General features: G+C 35.8%; 1 protein-coding gene across 1 annotated transcript in view; it reads left to right on the top strand.

Annotated features, from left to right (window-relative positions):
* Positions 1-21,339, top strand: part of PAN3 (Poly(A) specific ribonuclease subunit PAN3) — a 339,191-nt gene that overhangs the window by 102,547 nt on the left and 215,305 nt on the right. The window contains exon 7 of the mRNA XM_090403152.1: positions 20,082-20,139. Coding sequence (XP_090259278.1) covers positions 20,082-20,139 — 58 coding nt within the window. The remainder of the gene's footprint in view (positions 1-20,081; positions 20,140-21,339) is intronic.

The following is a 21,339-nucleotide window of genomic DNA, read 5'->3' as shown; positions in this document are numbered from 1 at the left end:
TGCCAGGTTGGAAAGAAAAAGACCCAGGGGAAGACCAAGATATATGTGGATTGATACGGTAAAAAGCGCCTTAGAAGATAAAAATGTAAGATCTGACAATGTTGGAGTCTTGACAAGTAATAGATTGATTTGGAGTAAAATTTTAGATAGGAAGATAGTAATGATGTAAATTTTTCATGTAGTACTATCATATGTACACCCCTTGAAGGTAAATGTCAGGAATTTGATGATGATGAAAAATAAACTTATAATATTTATATGAAATTTATTATTATTATTATTATTATTTGACACCTCCAGGGAGTCCAAAGACTCATCGATGGAGGGCACCTGCTCTACAACTGACTGCAACTACACTAATGGCATTTACCGCCGATCACCACTACTATTTCCACAGACAATCACTAACATCCATGCCCATGGTGGGATTTGAACCTGCAGTCCTTTGGCTTGAGAGCAGATACGCTAACCACTTGGCCAACCAGGCTGGTCGGGTGGTTAGTTTGTAGTGTGTTTTAAATTTAATAACTTTTTTGGCCAAATTGCAAAATGAAGAAAGATCAAAAATGTATAATGATACTTCACCTAATCTGTGATCACATGAAAATAAATGAATAACACAGTGTGCCCATTAAGTAATGAGATTAATTTTTTTATAAGAGCCCTTTGAATAAAAGTAAAAAATGTGTTTATAGTTTTGATCACTAGTGCGTTGTAATTGCAGGTGCAACTTTCGAGTTGGCTGATGCAGCAGTTTTTGTGTAGCAGCCGTTGAAGTAAGTGTGTGTGACTGGAGTGTGTCAGAAATTTTGTCATGAAGCAAAAGAGCTGTGATAAAATTTTACTGTAAATTAGATAAAACTGCTACACAAGTGTACCACGACCTAAAAAAAAGTTTATGATGACTGAGCTGTGCAGAGGTGTATTGCTGGTATTAAAGAGGGGAGAGAGCCTGGAGGATGAACCACACTGTGGATGGCCAGTTTCTGTAGACAAATGAAAATGTGGTGAAAGCTAGGGAAATTTTTGCTCACACCAGGTGAGTAACCACTAGGCTACTCGCTGTACAGCTTGGTATCAGTAAGGAAACAGGCAGATCAAATGTTAGAAAGAGATTTGCACAAGGCGAAGATTTGTTCGAGGTTTATGTTGCACATGTTGACCAAATGAAAGAGAGAGCACCGAGTTGCATGTTGTCAAAATTTCATCCATGGAGTTGATCAAGAGCATGATGTAACATGATGTGTCACAAAGAATTGTCACCAGTGATGAAAGTTTGTGTTTTCAGACAGTTTGATCTGGAAACGAAATGCCAGAGCATGGAATGCCATGGAACATCTTCTCCCCATGGGAAGAAAGTTAGGTTGCAAAAATCATGTGTTAGAACAGTGGTCATTTTTTTTTTTTTTTTCAATGTTGCTGATGAATTATCCACTGCGAATTTGTTCGTGATGGCACCATAGTGGATGGTTAGTATTATTTAGGATCAGTATTATTTGTGATCAATCAACCCCCCCCCCCCCCCCCCCCCAATTTGCCACATTTGGTTCCTGCAGACTTTTTTTCTCTTCCGAAGGGTGAAGTTTGTCTTGAAAGGGGTATGCTTCAGCAACATTGATGACATCCAACACGCCATGACTCAGACACCAAAGGAGGTTCCCATTCAGGACTTCCATTGTGTCTTCGAACACCTGTATGAGAGATGTAAATATTGTGTGGAGTTGTAGGGAGATTATTTTGAATCCGTGTAATTGACAGTTCTAAATATAATTGAATTATTTCGGTTTTATGACCACATTTTTATTAAAAAAGACTGTTTTTAAAACTAAACAAGTACTAAAAAAAACCTCGGTAAGTTTCGTTAGTCGTCAGACTAATATCTTCAGTGGTAAAGATAACTAACAGTTTAAACTTGATTTTACCACATATAGGAAAAACACCATCGTTCATTAAGAACAGCACAGACTTCATAGAGAAAGTAAAAGATATACACATCGATCTTTCAGGCATATTAATGAGTTTAGATGTGGTCAGCCTTTTCACAAAGATTCCAAGAAATGAAACAGTAAACATCCTAGAAAATCTCTTCCCACCAAATATTGTACAGCTCTATGAACATTGCATAAAAAACACGTTCTTCCTTTACCAAGACAAACTCTGGGAACAAGAAAAAGGACTAGCAATGGGTTCACCCCTCTCACCAGCTCTGGCAAACCTCTACATGGAAAATTTGGCTCCGCTATGTGGACAACATCTTCATCATTTGGCCAGGAACAGCACTAGAACTGACTGCATTTAAAGACTATCTTAATAACTTACATCCTAACATAAAATTTACTCTGGAACTAGAAGAAATAAAAAACTTCCTTTCCTAGACATCCTTATAGAAATAAATGAAATAAAAAACAGATTATAGTTTTCCATTTATAGAAAGCCAACAAACACAGGAAGATTCCTTCATACTACCTCACACCACCACCCCAAGCAAAAAATAGGCCTCATAAAAACCTTAAGGGATAAAGCATACAGCATCCCCAGTACAGAAGAAAAGTGGAAAGAAGAAATGCAATACTTAACACATATTCTACAACTGAATAGTTTCAAAACTAAATTAATTAAGAAAATTCTCAATACAGCACCTACAAGAAACTTCAATAAACAAGCCTTCAAGAACGCAGTCACCCTTCCTTATATCAAGAATGTCACAGATAAATTAGCCAAACTTCTCTACAAATACAACATAAAAGTGACTTTCCTACTACTTGAAAGACATCAAAATCTCTTCATCCTCCGAAACCTCCTCATCACCCAATGAAAAAACCAGGAGTTTACAATATTTACTGTTCCCGTGTCATCTGTTATGTAGGCCAGACGGGGAGATCGGGGGAAATCTGCATGAGCGAACATCAAAAGGATGTACAAAAAAATAGAGAACATAAGTCTGGTTTGGTATTTCACACAGCTTCTACTGGTCGTGATGTACTCTGGGACAGAACAAACATGTCCTACATTGATAAAAACTGTTTCACAAGAAAATTCAAAGAGGCAGTTAATATGATCAAAATTCCTATGCAATGCAACAAAAATCAAGGTTTGATTTTAAATCAAGTTTGGTCAGCGTTTATCAAAAATTTACCCAGTTCAGACCTCGGACAGAGTGAAAGTGAACCACAGAACTCGACATCAAATAGCATTGTTTGCAGCTAACACGTATTAACGGTTGTATAGATCTATTATTCGGTTTTTTAACGAACTTTTTTGATGTTCATAATACCAACAAATGAACTTGTTTTTTTCGTAATTTCTTATGGTTTGTGCTTTAAACTGTTAGTTATCTTTACCCCCGAAAATTTTAGTCTGACGACTAACGAAACTTGTCGGGTTTGTTTTTTAGTACTTGTTTAGTTTTAAAAAACAGTCTTTTTTAATTTTTGGTCACAAAACCGAAATAATTGGATTTGAACTTCTTAACCACAGAAACCTCTGCATGATTTTAGTTCTAAATATAGTTCTTTGTTTTGATATAATAATTGTTGTGTCATTACTTAATGGGCACGTCGTGTATATAGAAACTTAGAAAGCTTCGAAAACTGATTGGCGAACTTACGAAAATGCATTCTTTGGCATCAAAGTCACCATAGTTTGTATTGCTTCAAAGACACGGGCCTGCTCGTTTCTTTGAAGCAGTACCTGTCAGCTGTTTCAATAGGAGATTAGGCAGAAACCTTAAAATAACAAGAGACCTCATTCAATACCAAAGTATTTCTGTTTCAGTGAACTCTATTTTTCATGTGTGAGCAACAGTCTGTGCTTAAGAGCAATTATCAAAGAAGAGTCTAAATATATTCATTTCAGCATTGTAAAATAAACAGATCAATCCATATTTCACACACTGCTTATGTTTTTAAGCTAAGGCAACTTTGATGCTGAGGATTGTATTATCGTAAGCTCTAAATTCTTTATTTGAAACTCTCCAAGTATCTATATATACATATATTCAACTACGAAATAATCATATATCTTTAATATATCCTATTTCTGTATATTTTACATTGCCAAATTGAAGACTTTTAGGATCTTCTTTGATAGAATGAGAAAATAAAATTTTGCTTTCCCTAAATATAATAACTGTCAAATTTTTAAATATAGAACCAAAATGCTTCAATTTGAAATAAATGAGATATTGTAATGGCGAATATTATGGATCTATGCATATTTTATAGCCAAATGCAGAAAGAAACTTAAGTTTTTAAATTTTTCCAAACAGTTTGTAAGAACATAACCTTCTCATAAGCTTTCTAGTAAATTTTTGAAAGTAAGAAAATTTTTCTACATTTCTTATTTTCACTCGTTTCCTCATTTTGTTATTAGATGAATCGGTAATATTGTCTATTACAGTATCTTATGTAACACCGATATAAGCTTCTAAGCTATAAGATTAATATTTTATTATGCACCTACCTAGAGATTGCTTATGATGAATTTGCTTGCTGATATATTTTGGTTACAGCATTGAACGAGTTTTTATCTTCATTTCTGCTCGTAATTTTTTTGAATTTGGTCAGTTTGAAGCTTGGCGTTTCAAACTAGTGAAATTTATTCAGTGCATTTTTATAAGGTGATTACACAGATTGTGGATAGTTTGCTGTTCAGATAGCACAAACCAATTTCAGTTCTGGTCTTGTTCTTATAAGTTTGCTAGTAAATTTTTGTAACTTCACTTTCTACATTTGGCTATAAAATATAGATGGATCCATAATTCTTCCATTTTGATATAATAAAATGTTATTTAATTTCATAGAGAACATTGTGCTTAAAAAAGCAGTACAACATAAAAATCAGAAAAAAATGTTGCACTTATAAAAAAAATTAATGGAGCTTATTTTAAATTGTGAATCCTAGAGAATAATTATGGATTTAATCATTAAAATGAATTTGTCAAAATTATGATATATGAAAATGAATTTTTCAGGCATTTTTTTGGAATAGCACGCAACTAGTTTCTTCATATAAATATTTCCCACTAATGAAAAAATATATTTCAAGGAATACACTGATATCTAGAACCAAAAAAAATTTTTGGAGAAATTGTACTGTGGAATGAGTTTACTCATTAGTCTTGGAAATCCTTCTATTTGGACAATCACACAAGATAAGGGGAGGCTTTTCTCGATTAGTTGTTTTATAATGCATGTAACAGGAATTTTTCTGCTTCAGCCAGCTGAATACCCAAACTTTCTACTGATTGAGCTGAAGCCGAATATCTGAAAAACACTTTAAATTGGCCAAATACTGAAGTGAAACCAAATATTCTATACATCCCTTGTCAAAGTACAAAACTTTATATTGTAGTTTTTTTTTTTTTTTTGAAACATTCAAATTCACATTCACCCCCACACTGTTACAGTCTATTCAAATTATCTTGAAGATGAATTACATCAGAACATGCTGCCATAACTCTCCCCAATTTGTATTATCTGCAAACAACTGAATATCTTGCTTTGGATCACATATCATCAATGTAGAGGTTTAATAGTGGATAATATACACATTTTCATACAGCAGGCTATGAGTTCAAATTTCACTGTGGGCCTGAATATTTGTGAATGACTTTAGATGAGTGATGGATTTAATCACTTGCTGTGAGAAACACCACTCTGCTTGGAGGCCTGAAATGGCTTCAAGTTCCATGTTTGGTTTCTAGAGCAAGGTTTTTGGATTATGTGAGCTTAGCCATCCACAGTGCTGATATTAATGTCATCCTATAGGCTTGCAATCTATCATAGGTGGGATTCACATAAAAAAAAACATTAATACTTATGTCAACAAAGCCACCAGTATATTATCAATTCCCCTTAAATGCCAACATAATTATGCAGTGTTCTGAAAGATTCCTTTTGCAAAATCAAAAAAGATAAATTGTATGCATCTTCTATTCTTCCAGTATGAAATATTGGAAGCATTATTCCATTAAACCTCCAACATGAATTCTTCACAGCACTTAAGCCTCAATACATGATTCTAAACTGTATTTCAGTAACAAAGTTGCTGAAACTTGATCTCCCTGTTAATAGGCCCCTGCTTTCTACCAGATGTATTTCATTTCCTCTTCAATCCAGTCCAATATTTTTGTTCCAACTAATCAGTTTCTCTAATATATACTAAATTAACCTTTACAGACTTATTCTAATTACATATGAATCCACACTCTAGTTAATATACCTTCTAGTTTTATAATTTATAATAATACTTTCTTCTTTTTTTTTTTTATATCTGAACTGTCTTGTATAATTTTCAAGAAAATGCTGCAGATGATTCATATCATGTACTGTCCAGTCAAAATCAAATAGTCTTGAACTCAAACTTCATTATTGTTTTCTGATCAGGAATATCATACTTCTTGAACCTAAGAAACAGATGCTGTTTGCCTCTTGAACACAAGTCTCTTTCACTTCTTTCATGTAGACCGAAAATTAATGATTGATTATCCAGGTTCAGACTTAAACTAACAATATCCTCTTAATTGGCCATTACAGACTGCTTAAAAGTTATTGAGTATATACTACTTGGAAAGAAGTCAACAGACACCACAGTGTGAGGAACAAACAGCCATGGTGCCCACCTTAATAAGGTGTAGGACCTCCTATCACTGCGATTACTGCAGCAATCCAATGGGGCATACTTTCCACAAGTGTATCATAGCAATCAGTGGGAATTTTGGACCATTCTGCCTGTAGGCATATAATGAGGTCCTGGACTGTTGTGGGGCAGATGTCCTTTGACCTCACGTGACACTCCAGTACATCCCACAGATGTTCAGTAGGGTTGAGATCAAAGCTGTGTGGCCATCAAGTGTGGTGGTGTTCATAAACCATGCAGTTATAGCAGTAGCAGGCTTATGACATGGTGCAATGTCTTGCTGAAAGAGACAGTGGTCAGATGCATAGAAACGCCACAAAGCAGGAAGCATTGCATTGCAATTATCCAGAATGTTCGGATATCTCTCGGAGTTGAACGTTCATTGCACCACAAACAGAGGCTCAAGGCCAAACCAGGAAAAACAGGACCATACCATCACACCGCCACTTCCAAATTTCATAGTTAAGATTACACACTCTGGTAAGAGACGTTCACCGGGCATCTGCTCGGTAGAGGGTATAGTGTATGTACAGGGTGTTCAGGATAAATTTGACATATTTATAATTAATTATATTTTTCCGTAAGTTACATGTATTAACACACACTTCTCTTCATTTAAAAGTTTGGACCCTTCTTCATTCATATACAAGATGTCAGAAAGGATGGATAGCTGGAACCCACCTGAATCATGGAAGAGAATAACTTGTATCATGATGATTCGTGCCCGCCATCAAAATAAGGATATTACGACTGCTGCCCAATGCTCCCTGAATACAGTAAAAACAATCAGGCATGAACTAGAGACTTGCAATGGTGACTACGAGGATGTAGCAAGAAGAAAGATCCCTAGCAGACGATCTGATTGCGTTCGTACAGCAGAATTCCTCGCAAATCTGCAGGAACAGGTGTTGAAGAACCCTGGCATTGGAATTCGGGCTTTGTTCGTGGAGTTGCTAACTGTAGTCAAGCCCTGGATAACAAGAGTAGCCAATGGTAGGCCGTATGTATGGCAGCAGGATTCGGCCCCTTGCCACACCTCTGGGAAAAGTCAAAAATGGTTGTCTGAAAATTTCTACGACTTCACCAGTCCAAATGTTTGGCCTCCAAACTCCCCAGACCTTAACCCCATGGATTATTTTGTATGGGGCGCAGTTGAAAAAGACACCAATCGCACTTCCAGTAATACAAAAGCCCAGTTAATGGATAAAATTAAAACAGTTTTTGCGGCCCTTCCCAGGGAGACTGTAGCATCAGCTTGTTCGAGGTTCCGAAGCAGAATTGAAGCTGTGATCGATGCTAATGGTGGTTATTTTGAGTAAATCTTGTTGATAGTATTGTAATTAACTCTGCCTGTAATGTTTTTTTGTCAATTCATTAAATTTAATAGATACAAAGAAGATTTTCTTTTTCCTTACGAAACTGTCAAATTTATCCCGAACACCCTGTATGTTATGGAGTGACATAACACAGCTTTCTAAGCTTCCACATCCCACTGTACATGCTCTTTGCATCACCGAGGATGATGCTGCTGCATGTTAGTTTTAATAATGTGGGACTTGCATATTGCAGTCCTACCATGGAAATTCATGTTGTGAGCCTCGATTTTCTGAATGTTTTTTGTTCAGATTCGTGTTCCAGTCAATGCCCACATTCAACATGTTGGCTGCCGAATGACGGTTTTTACATATTATCCTATGGTCATATTCGGTCAGTGTGGTGGGTCAGTTACTGTGGGTATCACTTGCAGTTGACTCCCTGCACTTCCATGTTAGTATAGTATCAAGAATTGTTTACTTGGGATGGCCCAATTTGGGTGAAATAACTTGCAGCTATTTCACCTGAACACAGTTGCACTGACTTGGGAGCATCGTATTCCTCCAATTTATACTGGCTGCAATCACGTGATTCATTACATAGCATGATGCACCTTGCCCACAGGCATGTACATTGACTTCTTTCTAAGCAGTGTATATCAGGATAGTATGTATCACATAGGAGTTAAATTGATGAATGGCATCATTATGCCATTCATCAATTTGCAGACATATAAAAGGTTGTGGAGGGATTCTAAAGAAAAAGGTGATCAGCATGCCCATGAGCAGTACAAGGCAAGAAGGCAGACTTTGTATGGTAAGGAAGGTCAAAGCTAATTATGAAAGAAAGCTAGCTGATGAGGCCAGAAAAAAAAAAATCCAAGAGTTCTTTCGCTGTGTGGCAAAAGGAAGAATAACTATGGAAGGATGACATTAAAAGTACTGATAGTGGGAAGGTAACAAAAGCATAGTTGAATTATTGAGTCAGCATTTTACAAGGGTGTACCGTATAGGTAATGATGTTGCAATGCCAGATATGACATTGACTGATGGAAGAATGGAGGTTGAACAAATTGAGGATAGAATATTGTAGAACTTCAATGTAAATACAGCTATGGGATTAGATGGCATATCAGCCTGTGTATTACAAGAATGTGGAAAGAAATTATCTGTTCCTGTGACCAAGCTATTTAATTTAAGTCTCAGTACTAGAAAGGTGGAAAGAAAACAGAATAGTCCATTGCATAGAAGTAGCAAATTATAGGCCAATCAGCATTTCAGGACTGGGTGGATAATGATATTATATTATATAAGGAACAACATGGTTTTGTGAAGGGTAGGTCTTGCCTTAGTAATTTGCTTACTTTTTATAATAAGAACAGTGGCTACTCAAAGCAAAGACATTTGGCAGGTTCCATATAAAACTCTGTTGCATAAATTGGAGGAAATAGATATTATTTATTTATTTTATGTTGAGCCCATACATGAGGTTGATCAACCTATAGTACATCATTAGTACCATATATTGGTAGTTGACGATGGATATGAATTTGGTGATTTGTATTAGAGGATGGCTGATGGATGGATATTAGAGTGGTTTATGGAGGAGTTGAGTCAAAGAGAAGACAGGTTACCAGTGGTATATCACAGGGCTCAGTACTTCATCCTCTGTTATTTAATTTGTGCATCAGTGATTTAGTAAATGATTTGAGAAATATTCAGTTGTTTGCTGATGACAAAAACTGAGAACAGTAATGGTAAATGAAGGCAATGTCAACACCCTGCAGGATGATTTAAATACACTAGCAGTATGGGCAAAAGTAAATTGCTGACAGTTTAAAGTGGTCAAGTGTTAGATGACACACTTTGGGAAGAAGAGATCATAAGCAGTGTACTGTATTACTAGAACTGAACTGCGGGAAACTGATGAGGCCAGAGATTTTGAGAGATGATTTTGGAGAAGGAGTTGAAGTGTGTAGGGCATATTGCAAAGGTAACCAAAATTGTACATCAGATTACATGGTTGTTGAAGAACATACTAACAAGCAGGGATAGAAAAGTTATTGTTCCCCTTTAATAAGGCCATATCTGGACACCTGGATTCTGTGGGTGGTGAAGTGGTGGAGAGTATCCAGAGACAAGTGACAAAGATGGTGGTAGGTATGCAATGCTCCCTATGAGAATAGATTTGAAAGTCTGTGGGCTTCAAAAAACTAGCTGATAGGTGGGCCAGAGGAGATATGATAGAAGCATATAAGTTATTAAAAGGGTTTTATAGGATTAACACCCCAACTAGTCATGACGTCTAAAGACGTCCAGCTAAATCTGGATACGATTCTGTAACACCTGTTGAATAACATGGATAAGAAGTCCAATTTGGTCTCACTATTTCATCCACCTTGCTGGTAGGGAGGTTAAGACAAGAGACATTTTTTGGTACATGGCAGGAAGGGAGAGAATGAGGGGAAGGGGGGGGGGGTCATCCATGGAAATTATGTAAGAGTGTGATTAAGAAGGGTGTTAGGACTAGGTTTTTTTTAGAGGGTGATGAAATGGGTTGTCAGAAGAGGTTAATTGCTTCATCAATGAATGAATTTAAGGAGGGGTATGATAAATATTGTGTGAATAATGGCTCTCCTGTGACGAGCCTTCTTACTCTATGGGAATATCTGTATAATAATAACAATAATATATTTACATCAAATATATGCTTTTTTTATTGTTTATTTTTAAAACAGGCATCTGGATTCTGAAGATTCATTGTGGGAGGCCAACACTAATCATTATTGGCATAATGTCCATCTTACTTCTCCTTATGGTCATCCATTGATAAGGCTCATAACCATCTCTCTAGCAACCCTTTCCACTCATCATTTTCCGAACAAAAAAAAATATAGCCCATAGTTACGCCTTTTTACCCTCTCCGTTCATGTATCGGAAATTTTTACTACGTAAAAGAAGTTTTACAACTTCTTTAGTAACGTATATGTTTCTATCATATCTCCCTTTTTTTCCACCTATCAGTTGAACTTTTATAACTTGCAAACCTTCAGTCTATCCTCATAATGAGCACTCCAGAAACAGATAACGATTTTTGGTCACCTACCACTGAATTCTCTGTCACCTGCACATCTTCAAGATAATTGGGTCTGTGCACAATGCTGCCACAGTCATATCCTTCTAAAGAAGGATAATAAATTACATCTTGTCAATGTTTCTTAACATTTGGGTGATACTTTGAGATATTTTAACCCACTTTTGCAATATGTCTTCTGAAAACTTCAACTCTCCACTGTTATCCTTAAATCCCTAACCACATCAGTTTATTGCAGCCTAGCTCCATCTGTATAATATACACTTTATAGCTTATTCATGAATGGCATCCATTATTCTTTCCCTACACCATCAGTCTATGTTAGATGATCTTGTTAGATATCTACATCACCTTTAATAACTGTTGCTGACTACAGTTTAGTATAATTGGCAGACAACCAGATACCCTCCCCCCCCCCTACACACACAAACAAACAAAAAAATCATTCCCAATATCATTAATGTACAAATCAAGCATCAGCAGCCTGAGTACAGACCCCCTTAACATGCCATTGGGTGTCTACGTTCTCTTTGATTTAGCTTTATCATATACTACACTTTGTCTCTGTAGTACCAGATTCATATCCATCCCCATTTGTTCCATTTTTACATAATAGATTCCATGTGGTATCCTCTTATGCCTTTACAAAGTCCAGCAGCATCATATCATTTCCCAACTCTGCTGTCGTTTTATTGTAAACAGTGAACAAATTACTAAGACTAGGCCTCTCCTTCACAAAAGCATGCTGTCCTCCAAGACATATGTCTATCCACCCATTCCTGTATTCTCCCCTTAATCAACTTTTGCAATGCCTTAACCTCTACTTCTGAGATATTAATTGGTCTATAATTTGAAACCTCAGACTCAGAGCTCTCTTTGTGTAATGGAACTGTTTTGTCTTATTTCCTCTCCTTTGGCACTATCAGTGCTGAGACTGAAATTAAATAATCTAGTCATGGACCCTGCAATTTCTTTTGCACTTTCCTGTAATACATGGATTTATACATCATCCAGCCCTTTCAAACTCATAGCTGCATTCACATTAAGATCTCTTAACATCCTAAATACCTAGCCCCCCTCCAAAAGGAAAAAAAATATATACTCGAAAATTTTCCAAAAATCTTTTCCCAATTAAAATTAATATAATTACTGCCGATCACGGACTCGATTTTTACGTCTTTTTATTTACGTTGTGTCGTGTCTTCTATTTCTATACCACTTATGAATTAGTGGTCACATAAAGTGGGAATACCCTGTAGCTCTCAGAATCACGGCCACTGTGAACACAAGGCGAATGAAGTAGTGCTCGGGCAGACTGGGTGCTACTTCGTTTGCCCGAGCAGGACTAGAGGAGAGCACGGTTATTATATATTGGCGATCACTGCAGTAATCAGTCATATGTCATTTTCAATGTGTAGTATATATTCCCAACCCTCTCCCTCACCCCAATATTAAATCTTGAGTGCGACACTGCATCAGCATAACAGGACTTGTGTGAGATGGTAGCGGGCAAGTCATATGTGTATAGATTATAAAGTAAGGGTGCCAATACTGACCTTTGTGGAAGACCATTATTAAGTTTTCATTTTTGGGAGTAGCACTTCTGACATTTTATTTCCTAATATGACTTGAAAGAAACGTTCCATGAGCATGGAGGAAATTAAATGCGCAGTCCGTTTACATGGAACAATACTAAAAAATTTATATACAAGACCTTCATGCCATACTGTGTCATAGGCTGCTGTTAAGTCCAGGAAGACAGCTGATGTTTTTTCTTGCTTCTGAAATCCAGCTTCTATGTATGATGTTAAAGTGAGCACTTGATCACAGCAACCATGTTTTTTTCTCTAAAACCAGCTTGTTCATTGGGATGTGTTGTATGATTGGTATGGACAATCTGTTGTACAGAAGGTGTTCTAACATTTTATAGGTGCAACTCAATAAAGTGATAGGTCTATAACTTTTTGCCTCCTGGGGCAGTTTTCCAGGTTTAAGAATACCAACTATTTTTGACTTCTTAAACTGGCTAGTTAGTTAACCAGTCAATAATATATCAGAAAAGAATTTAGAAAGCCATTTTATAGTATTTGACCAGTCCACCCAGGGCGGCTTTTTTTGGCATTTAAGAAATCCTGCTATACTGTCTATAAACAGCAACTGAGTGATGAAATCAACTATTTTGCTAACAGAAAAGCAAGAAAAATAACATTTTAGAATGTTGGAATTAAAGTTTTACTTCAAAAATAAACATAGTGTTTTTAATTTATTTCCCTATGTCTTTTGACTTTTTGTAATATTTTTGGTGTGTATTGAGAGGGGCAGCAAAATCAGGGACCGACCCGGGCAGCAAAAGCTGTAGCTACAACACTGCAAGAATGTCTGATGTTGATAAGAATTTGAGTCTTAAAATTTTAAGTGACCATGAAATTCTTATCTAGAAAATGGTCATGATTTTAAGAAAAGAACACCTTTATAACATGTATAATCTGCTGAATATATAGGGCAAAATAGTGTACTTACTGATAAATTGATGCTTCAAAATTTAGTTGTTTTTTTCCTACAGTAATTTTTTTAAGTAATGGATTGCTTTTTTTAAAAAAAAAAAAAAAAAAAGTGGTTAATGTACTAGCTCTCGAACCAACAAGCTATGGATTCGAATCTGATATGGGCATAGATGTTTCTGATTGTATTTGAAGTGGGAGATAAATTTCATTGATTAGTGTGAGACCACCACTGTACTTATTGGAGATTTTATTTTATTTTATTTTTCTAACTTTACACTGAAAACAGCACTGCATACTATGGTCTCACATGTCTAAAACCAGAAGAGGCCTAAGCCACCTATTTGCTATGATATTCAATTCTAGACCCTCTAGACCTAGGCATTCAAGATATCATTCTCTGGTTAGTCCTCCATGCTGCCAGTATGCCATGTAAGGGTACACAAAGAGAGTATCTTGAAATCACAGCCTGAGAGAGTCCATGTAACTTTGATACTATACACCTTTAAAGGATATAGTTGCAGAGGTAAATTTTGGTAGAATGTGGTGTTCTTCCTGAAGAAACCATACCAAATTTTGGTTTTCAGTATAGTAGGCAGCTTTCTCATAATGGAGGATAGTGAGATGGTCACTCAGCATCCACAACTTGTATGTCAATAACAACTATCTCAGCACCTCTCTTTATTACTTCAATCTGGTATGTCCCGTACTGGACTTAACTGCTGTTTTCCAACCTTTTTGTTCTTCAACCTATTCTCTATAATCTGCACTATTGCATTGCGTCTTCTGACACGTGCTTCATGTGCAATAGCAACATGAGCCAAAAGTCTGCCCTGCAGTTCTTGTCATCATTTGTTCTGTGAGTTGTATGAGCTTGAGTAGGCAGAGGATTGATTCTTGTCCTGATTAAATCTATATATTCAAATCCAGGCAGGAAGTGAGTCCTATCCTTGATTCATTGATGTTGAGAAAGAACTTGTTTAGATTCTTGTAATCCAGCTTCATCAACTGAATGGTTCAACAATAAAGTCCATATCCTTTGTTCGATTGAGACAATTGTAATCGGTATCCTTCTATCAGTAGCAATCCAGAGATACATCAATAATTATCCTTAATACATGAAGTTCTAGAGGCAGCAAAACATAATTTTGAAGTGGAGAGAGAAAATTTCTTTAATCTGGATAGACATTTGCAACGAGGAATCCCAAGACCTCCATGGTTCACAAAATATTCATGGAAAATTGCTAATGGTACATTGTAAGGAAAATGTAGCCATGAAATGACTGCTGAGCAAACTTCTACATTCATCCAGGATAGTAATGAGAGAGAGAAACTTTACCTAGTACCAACCTGTGGTAGACTCTAGGAATGACATAATCCACAATGAAGAGTCTCTGTTGAGATTTAAGTGGGACTTAGAAAAAGAGAGAAAGGGTCCTAAAGTTGGGTGGGAAGAAGGAACGGCCTATTGGAGAGAAAACACCAAAGTATCTCCCTCCTCCATAGCCAATGTAGAATGCAGTGACATGCTGTGCAGGTAAATCTCAGTTCTCAACCATCAATTTCTTGTCTCTACATGAGGAGACAAGAGAAAATATACTAGACTTTGCGAAATTGATGTTTAGGCCTGAAACTTGAAGTTGACTACGTGGTCGAGAAGTTCCTGCAAGCCTTCTCTGCAAAAGGTATGAGTATAAGATCATAAGCAAATGCCATAACATTAACAGTGGTTATGTCAAGAGAGTAGCCAATATGGCTTGGAAGAGAGCAAAGAAACTCATCATTGACACAATTGATGAAAATAGGGGGAAGAGGGAGAGAGGAGGTGTGTGTGTGGGGGGGTTCTCCTTGGCATACACCCTAAGTGCTGTGATGGACATTGATCCAGAACCCATAGTGATAGTAAAGGAAGTGGCTCTCGAAAAATATCATGTTTGGTCTCTAGAGCAGGATTTCTGGACTATATAAAAAAGTAAATAAAAATGCAATATATATATATATATACAGGGTGTTCGGGATAAATTTGACAGTTTCGTAAGGAAAAAGAAAATCTTCTTTGTATCTATTAAATTTAATGAATTGACAGAAAAACATTACAGGCAGAGTTAATTACAATACTATCAACAAGATTTACTCAAAATAACCACCATTAGCATCGATCACAGCTTCAATTCTGCTTCGGAACCTCGAACAAGCTGATGCTACAGTCTCCCTGGGAAGGGCTGCAAAAACTGTTTTAATTTTATCCATTAACTGGGCTTTTGTATTACTGGAAGTGCGATTGGTGTCTTTTTCAACTGCGCCCCATACAAAATAATCCATGGGGTTAAGGTCTGGGGAGTTTGGAGGCCAAACATTTGGACTGGTGAAGTCGTAGAAATTTTCAGACAACCATTTTTGACTTTTCCCAGAGGTGTGGCAAGGGGCCGAATCCTGCTGCCATACATACGGCCTACCATTGGCTACCCTTGTTATCCAGGGCTTGACTACAGTTAGCAACTCCACGAACAAAGCCCGAATTCCAATGCCAGGGTTCTTCAACACCTGTTCCTGCAGATTTGCGAGGAATTCTGCTGTACGAACGCAATCAGATCGTCTGCTAGGGATCTTTCTTCTTGCTACATCCTCGTAGTCACCATTGCAAGTCTCTAGTTCATGCCTGATTGTTTTTACTGTATTCAGGGAGCATTGGGCAGCAGTCGTAATATCCTTATTTTGATGGCGGGCACGAATCATCATGATACAAGTTATTCTCTTCCATGATTCAGGTGGGTTCCAGCTATCCATCCTTTCTGACATCTTGTATATGAATGAAGAAGGGTCCAAACTTTTAAATGAAGAGAAGTGTGTGTTAATACATGTAACTTACGGAAAAATATAATTAATTATAAATATGTCAAATTTATCCCGAACACCCTGTATATACACAGTTAACCCTCATATAACGCGGTTTCGGTATATCAAGATCTACAAATTGTAGTAACCCTTTATCTTTTCATATATTTTTCACCCCACGACTTAAAAATCAAGTTGATCTTCATTAAATTTGTGTCTACCTGTATCGCGCATGTAGTTATAAGCACCGAATTTATATTAAGGGAAATATCCTTTAGCGCACATGTACATCAATTGTTTACCGTATGAAGATTGTGAAAATTGTCTACGTTTTCTGCCAAGAAAGCACATTAAAAATCATAAGTGTGTTAATCTCAATCTAAGCACTTTATTTCCTGGTGAGTTACATACATAATTAATATGTAATGCTTTTTTTTTTAATGTAAATTTATTTTTATAGTAATGACCACTAAAACTGCAATGAAAGGAAAAACCAACATTGAAAAGAGAATTTATTTCTCTCGAAGAAAAAAATTAAAATTTTGGATCAGTTGACAAATGAAGAATCAACAATTCGAACAATCAAACAAAATGAACATAAAATTCGAGAAAGTTGCTGGGTCAATGGGAAGTGCAAAGTTGCTCATGTACGCGATATTCTAATGGAAAAAATGAAGAAATCTCTAATAATTTGGATAGAAGATTGCACTCAAAAGAAAATTCCTTTGGAGGGAAATCATATTAATCAAAAAACTCAAAGTTTATAAACATTTAAAAGAACTTGATCAAGATTCTTCAGAAGAAACCTCTCAGCATAGATTTTGTGCCAGTAAGGGTGGTTCAAAAACTTTAAAAAGCGGTTTTCTTTGCAATTCAGGGAGCAGATGCAGAGCTGCCCGGAAATACCCAAGAGAACTTTTAAAAATCATTGAAGAAAGTGATTATAGTGTAGACCAGGTGTTCAATGCAGATGATTCTGGGTTATATTGAGGGGTGAAAAAAAAGAACCGATCTTTCATTTCGAAAAATGAAAGCTCAGCTCCTGGATTCAAAGTTTTCAAAGATAGAATTGCTTTACTATTTTGTAGTAATGCAGGTGATTACATCACAAAACCAATGATTATTAACCGATCCTCAAATCCTCTTGCTATGAAAGAGCTCGACAAGTTCACCCTACCTGTTTATTAGTGGGCCAACAAAAAGGCATAGGTTACAGCTAGCATGTTTAAAAATTGGTTTTTCAAGTGTTTTGTACCCGATGTAGAAAGTTACATTGGGTACAAACTTCTTGACTTCTTGATAACTAAACCAACCGAAGTATGCAATGAGAATTATACAAATAATGTCCAAGAGATTTCAAGTGATGACGTCTTCTGTACACTTGTAAATAAAGAACATTTACGAAATGTTTTTTTTTTGAAGACAGTGATGACAATTAAAATATGCACTTTATTTTATTTTGCCTAAAACATTTATGCATTATGTGCAATGAAGTTTACGTACAATTTATAATTTTTATAATCTTATACTATGTATTTGTTTCATAGTTTATGTTTTTTGACTTACATAAATTACCTGAATTAAATAAAAATATATTTTTGTTGGATATGTCATTGTTGTTTATATAATTAAAATTTCAGAACATAACCCTGTTTTTTCTATGTGATCTGAGTCTCACATAACGCGATTTATATAACATGGTTATATATGTGTATATATATGTCGGTCTGGTTGGCCAAGTGGTTAGCGTATCCGTTCTTCAGCCAAAGGGCTGTGGGTTCGAATCCCACTGTGGACATGGATGTTTGATTGTCTGTGGAAAGACCAGTGGTGGTAGATGGCGTTGGTGTAGTTAGTGAACTGAGTGGTGGAGACAGAGTTGTAGAGTAGGCCTCCCTCGATGAGTCTTTGGACTCCCTGGAGGTGTCATGTAATAATAATAATAATAAATAAATAAATAAATAAAAAATATATATATGTGTGTGTGTGTGTGTGTGTGTGTGTGTGTGTGTGTGTGTGTGTGTGTATATATATATATATATGAGGGATGTTCAAAAAAAGACCAAACTTTTTAAATAGTATGCCAACTGGCACAGAGAGCATGCTGTGGTTGCTGACCTCACCTAGCAGCAGGTTTTGACAACAAACTGCCATTTGCCCCATTCTGCTATAAACATTAGTCGTTGAGTTACATCCACTGAAGCAGCGAGCATTGGCACAAGCTTTTCATCGGATTAGTGACAAGTGACAATGAAAGAGCTTGAAGAACGTGTGTGAAATTTTGATGCATACTTGGTAAAATTTTTACAGAGACATTCGGTTGCTTAACCAAGCATACAGGGAGGACTGTATGAGCTGAATGCAGTGCTATGAGTGGTTTAAGCGTTTCAAAAAGAGCAGAATGTTGGCCGGTGAAGATCCCAGGCCTGGCGACCTTCCACATCAACAAACAATAACCATGTCAAGAGAGTTCATACTTTGATTCATGGAAATCATCATTTTTAACTGTCTGACGAAGTGGGCATCAGCATAGGATCTTGCCATCAAATTTTGACTGAAAAACTTCAGATGTGTCATGTCAGTGCAAAATTTGTTCCTGCATTTGTTGACTGACAATCAGAAAGAGAACCATGTTGAAATCAGTCGGGAACTGCTTGGCAATGCAAATGGTATGAAAACTTTCTTAAGAACATCATAACAGGAGATGAGATGTGGAACGTTCAGGAAAATGCAATAAGAAAACTGCACACCATTACAGAAAGTGCATTCCAACAATGGAAGAAACATTGGGATTGGTGTATCACTAGTAGAGTGAACTTCTTTGAAAGGGAAAGTGCTTAAAATGTTGTAAAATGAGTAATAAAGTCTTTATAGCAAAAGGTTGGTCTATATTTAAACACGCCTTGTGTGTGTGTGTATAATATAATAAGTAAATAGATAAAAATAATAAATGGAAATCCTTTAGCCTGCCCTGCCTATGGTATACTAATTTACTATAGGTTTACAACCTTTCTTGTGTGAGAGTAATAAAAAAAATAATAAGTTTAATATAATTTGCCAGTTCTTTAATAATTATTATATTTTAAAAAATTAAAGAACAATTTTCCATTTTATATCTCCCATGCTATTGATATCTGTGGTCCTCATATACAGGGGAACTTAGATTATTAGATATCTAAGAATTTCCATTTGTACCCTGTTTATAACTGTTATTTTAATCAAGATGCCATATGATAGAAATGACCTGAATAAGAAATTTAAAAAAAAAAAAAAAGGGAAATGATGCTTAGAATGGAAATAGGAAGATCATACATAACTGTAATTTCATCCATTTTGGTTCTTCATTGTATGTCTGTTATCAGGTTTTTGACTGTCTGCTTTGACAGTCACTGCTTCACAAAAGAAAACTTTTAAGTTGTCTTCCTTTGTGAAGGATGAGTGATGCATGTATATATGTTTGGGAAGGAAAAAGAAAAGATGAGAGGAAATTTAATTTATTTGGAATTAAGGTTATTTTGCAGATATATTGCTATTCTTCATGAAGTATGGCATCTTGATGTTTAAATGATTTGCATAATGTTCGAATGGTTATAAAAATTTTGTGTACTTATTATGTTGAGTGAATGTCTGGAAAGAAATGCAAACATTTTCCCTAGTCTGACATTGATATATATTGTGTTAATATATCTTTTATTAAAGGATATACTACATCGGCACAACCTAACCTTAGCTCAGGCTAGTCCAGATGAATATCCTGGTAAGTCCTTTAAACACAGTATTAAGCATTTCTTCACAGTTGTATTAATTTGTTCCTTGATTTTCATAATTTGCAAGTTCTGTCTTTCCTAAAGTTCTTTTTGTATTGTGTTTGTGTGTTCCATGCTGTATCCAGAAAAGACTTTAACCTGCTTTTAATTGTATTTCATCACATAGGGTAATAACCTAATTATAAATATTTTAGAATTTAAAACCCTAAAAGTTGATTATAGCTAATAAATATAAGTTAGGATATATCACAAAGTATACTGTAATTAAATCAACTGAAAGAATGAATTCATGTTAACCTTTATGACTTGCAATATCACAAAAACAGAATAAATATGATCATGTATTATGCTGCTACTATTTTGCTGGATTTCAAACCATCATTCTCCTAGCACTAGAACACTTGTCACAGAACACAAAGCACCGAAGTTAAGTAATTGTGGAAAAATTCAAAATGTAATTGAAATAACTAATGTCTTGTTACATCCTCAAGACGTGGATGTAAGGTCTGTGGTCACTGGGCTTAAAGTAGTCTTAAACTAATCAACTAGTGCTGGTTCAAAATCCAGAAAATTAAGCAATAGCGTAATGATTAACATATCAATTATGTTATGTGGTATTTGTTGAGTCACTGCTGTAAAAAAGTTAACAAGAACATTGACCAGCATTGGCCTTTCCAGTAAAGTAAATTGTACTTCTTGACTTGCCAGAATGTGTATGATGATGATAAGTGTAAGATGTGAACTACAATTAATTGTTTTTGCTGTCCAGCAAGACATTAATGTTTGTAATCAATGAATTTGTTCTTGCAATCTTTAACGAAGGAAATCCAGGGACTATTGAGAAGGGGGAAAAAAATTCAGTTTGGATGGCCAAGTGGTTAATGTACCTGCTTTTCAGCCAATAGGCTGTAGATAAAATCTTACCATGGAATAAATGTTTTTGATTGTCTTTAAGTGGTAGATGAATTTCATTGCCTGGTATGAGACACCACCCCACTTATTTGGGGTCTGAGGTGGCTTGGAAAAAATCTCTGTGTTTGATCTCTAGAGCATGGGATCTCGATTATGTAAAAAATAAATAAAAAAAATTACAAAAAAATTAATACAAATAAAGAAAATGACAGAAATGTGGGGGAGAAAGACATTAAAAAAAAAAGATATTCAGTTTTATAATCAAGTATAATGATCTC

This window comes from Typopeltis vanoorti, chromosome 13 (assembly GCF_054136105.1).
Source record: "Typopeltis vanoorti isolate ZY-2024b chromosome 13, IOZ_Tvanoo_1.0, whole genome shotgun sequence".
Classification (NCBI taxonomy): domain Eukaryota; kingdom Metazoa; phylum Arthropoda; class Arachnida; order Uropygi; family Thelyphonidae; genus Typopeltis; species Typopeltis vanoorti.
The sequence above is the reverse complement of the archived record's forward strand: the minus strand, read 5'-3'. Positions and strand labels throughout refer to the sequence as shown.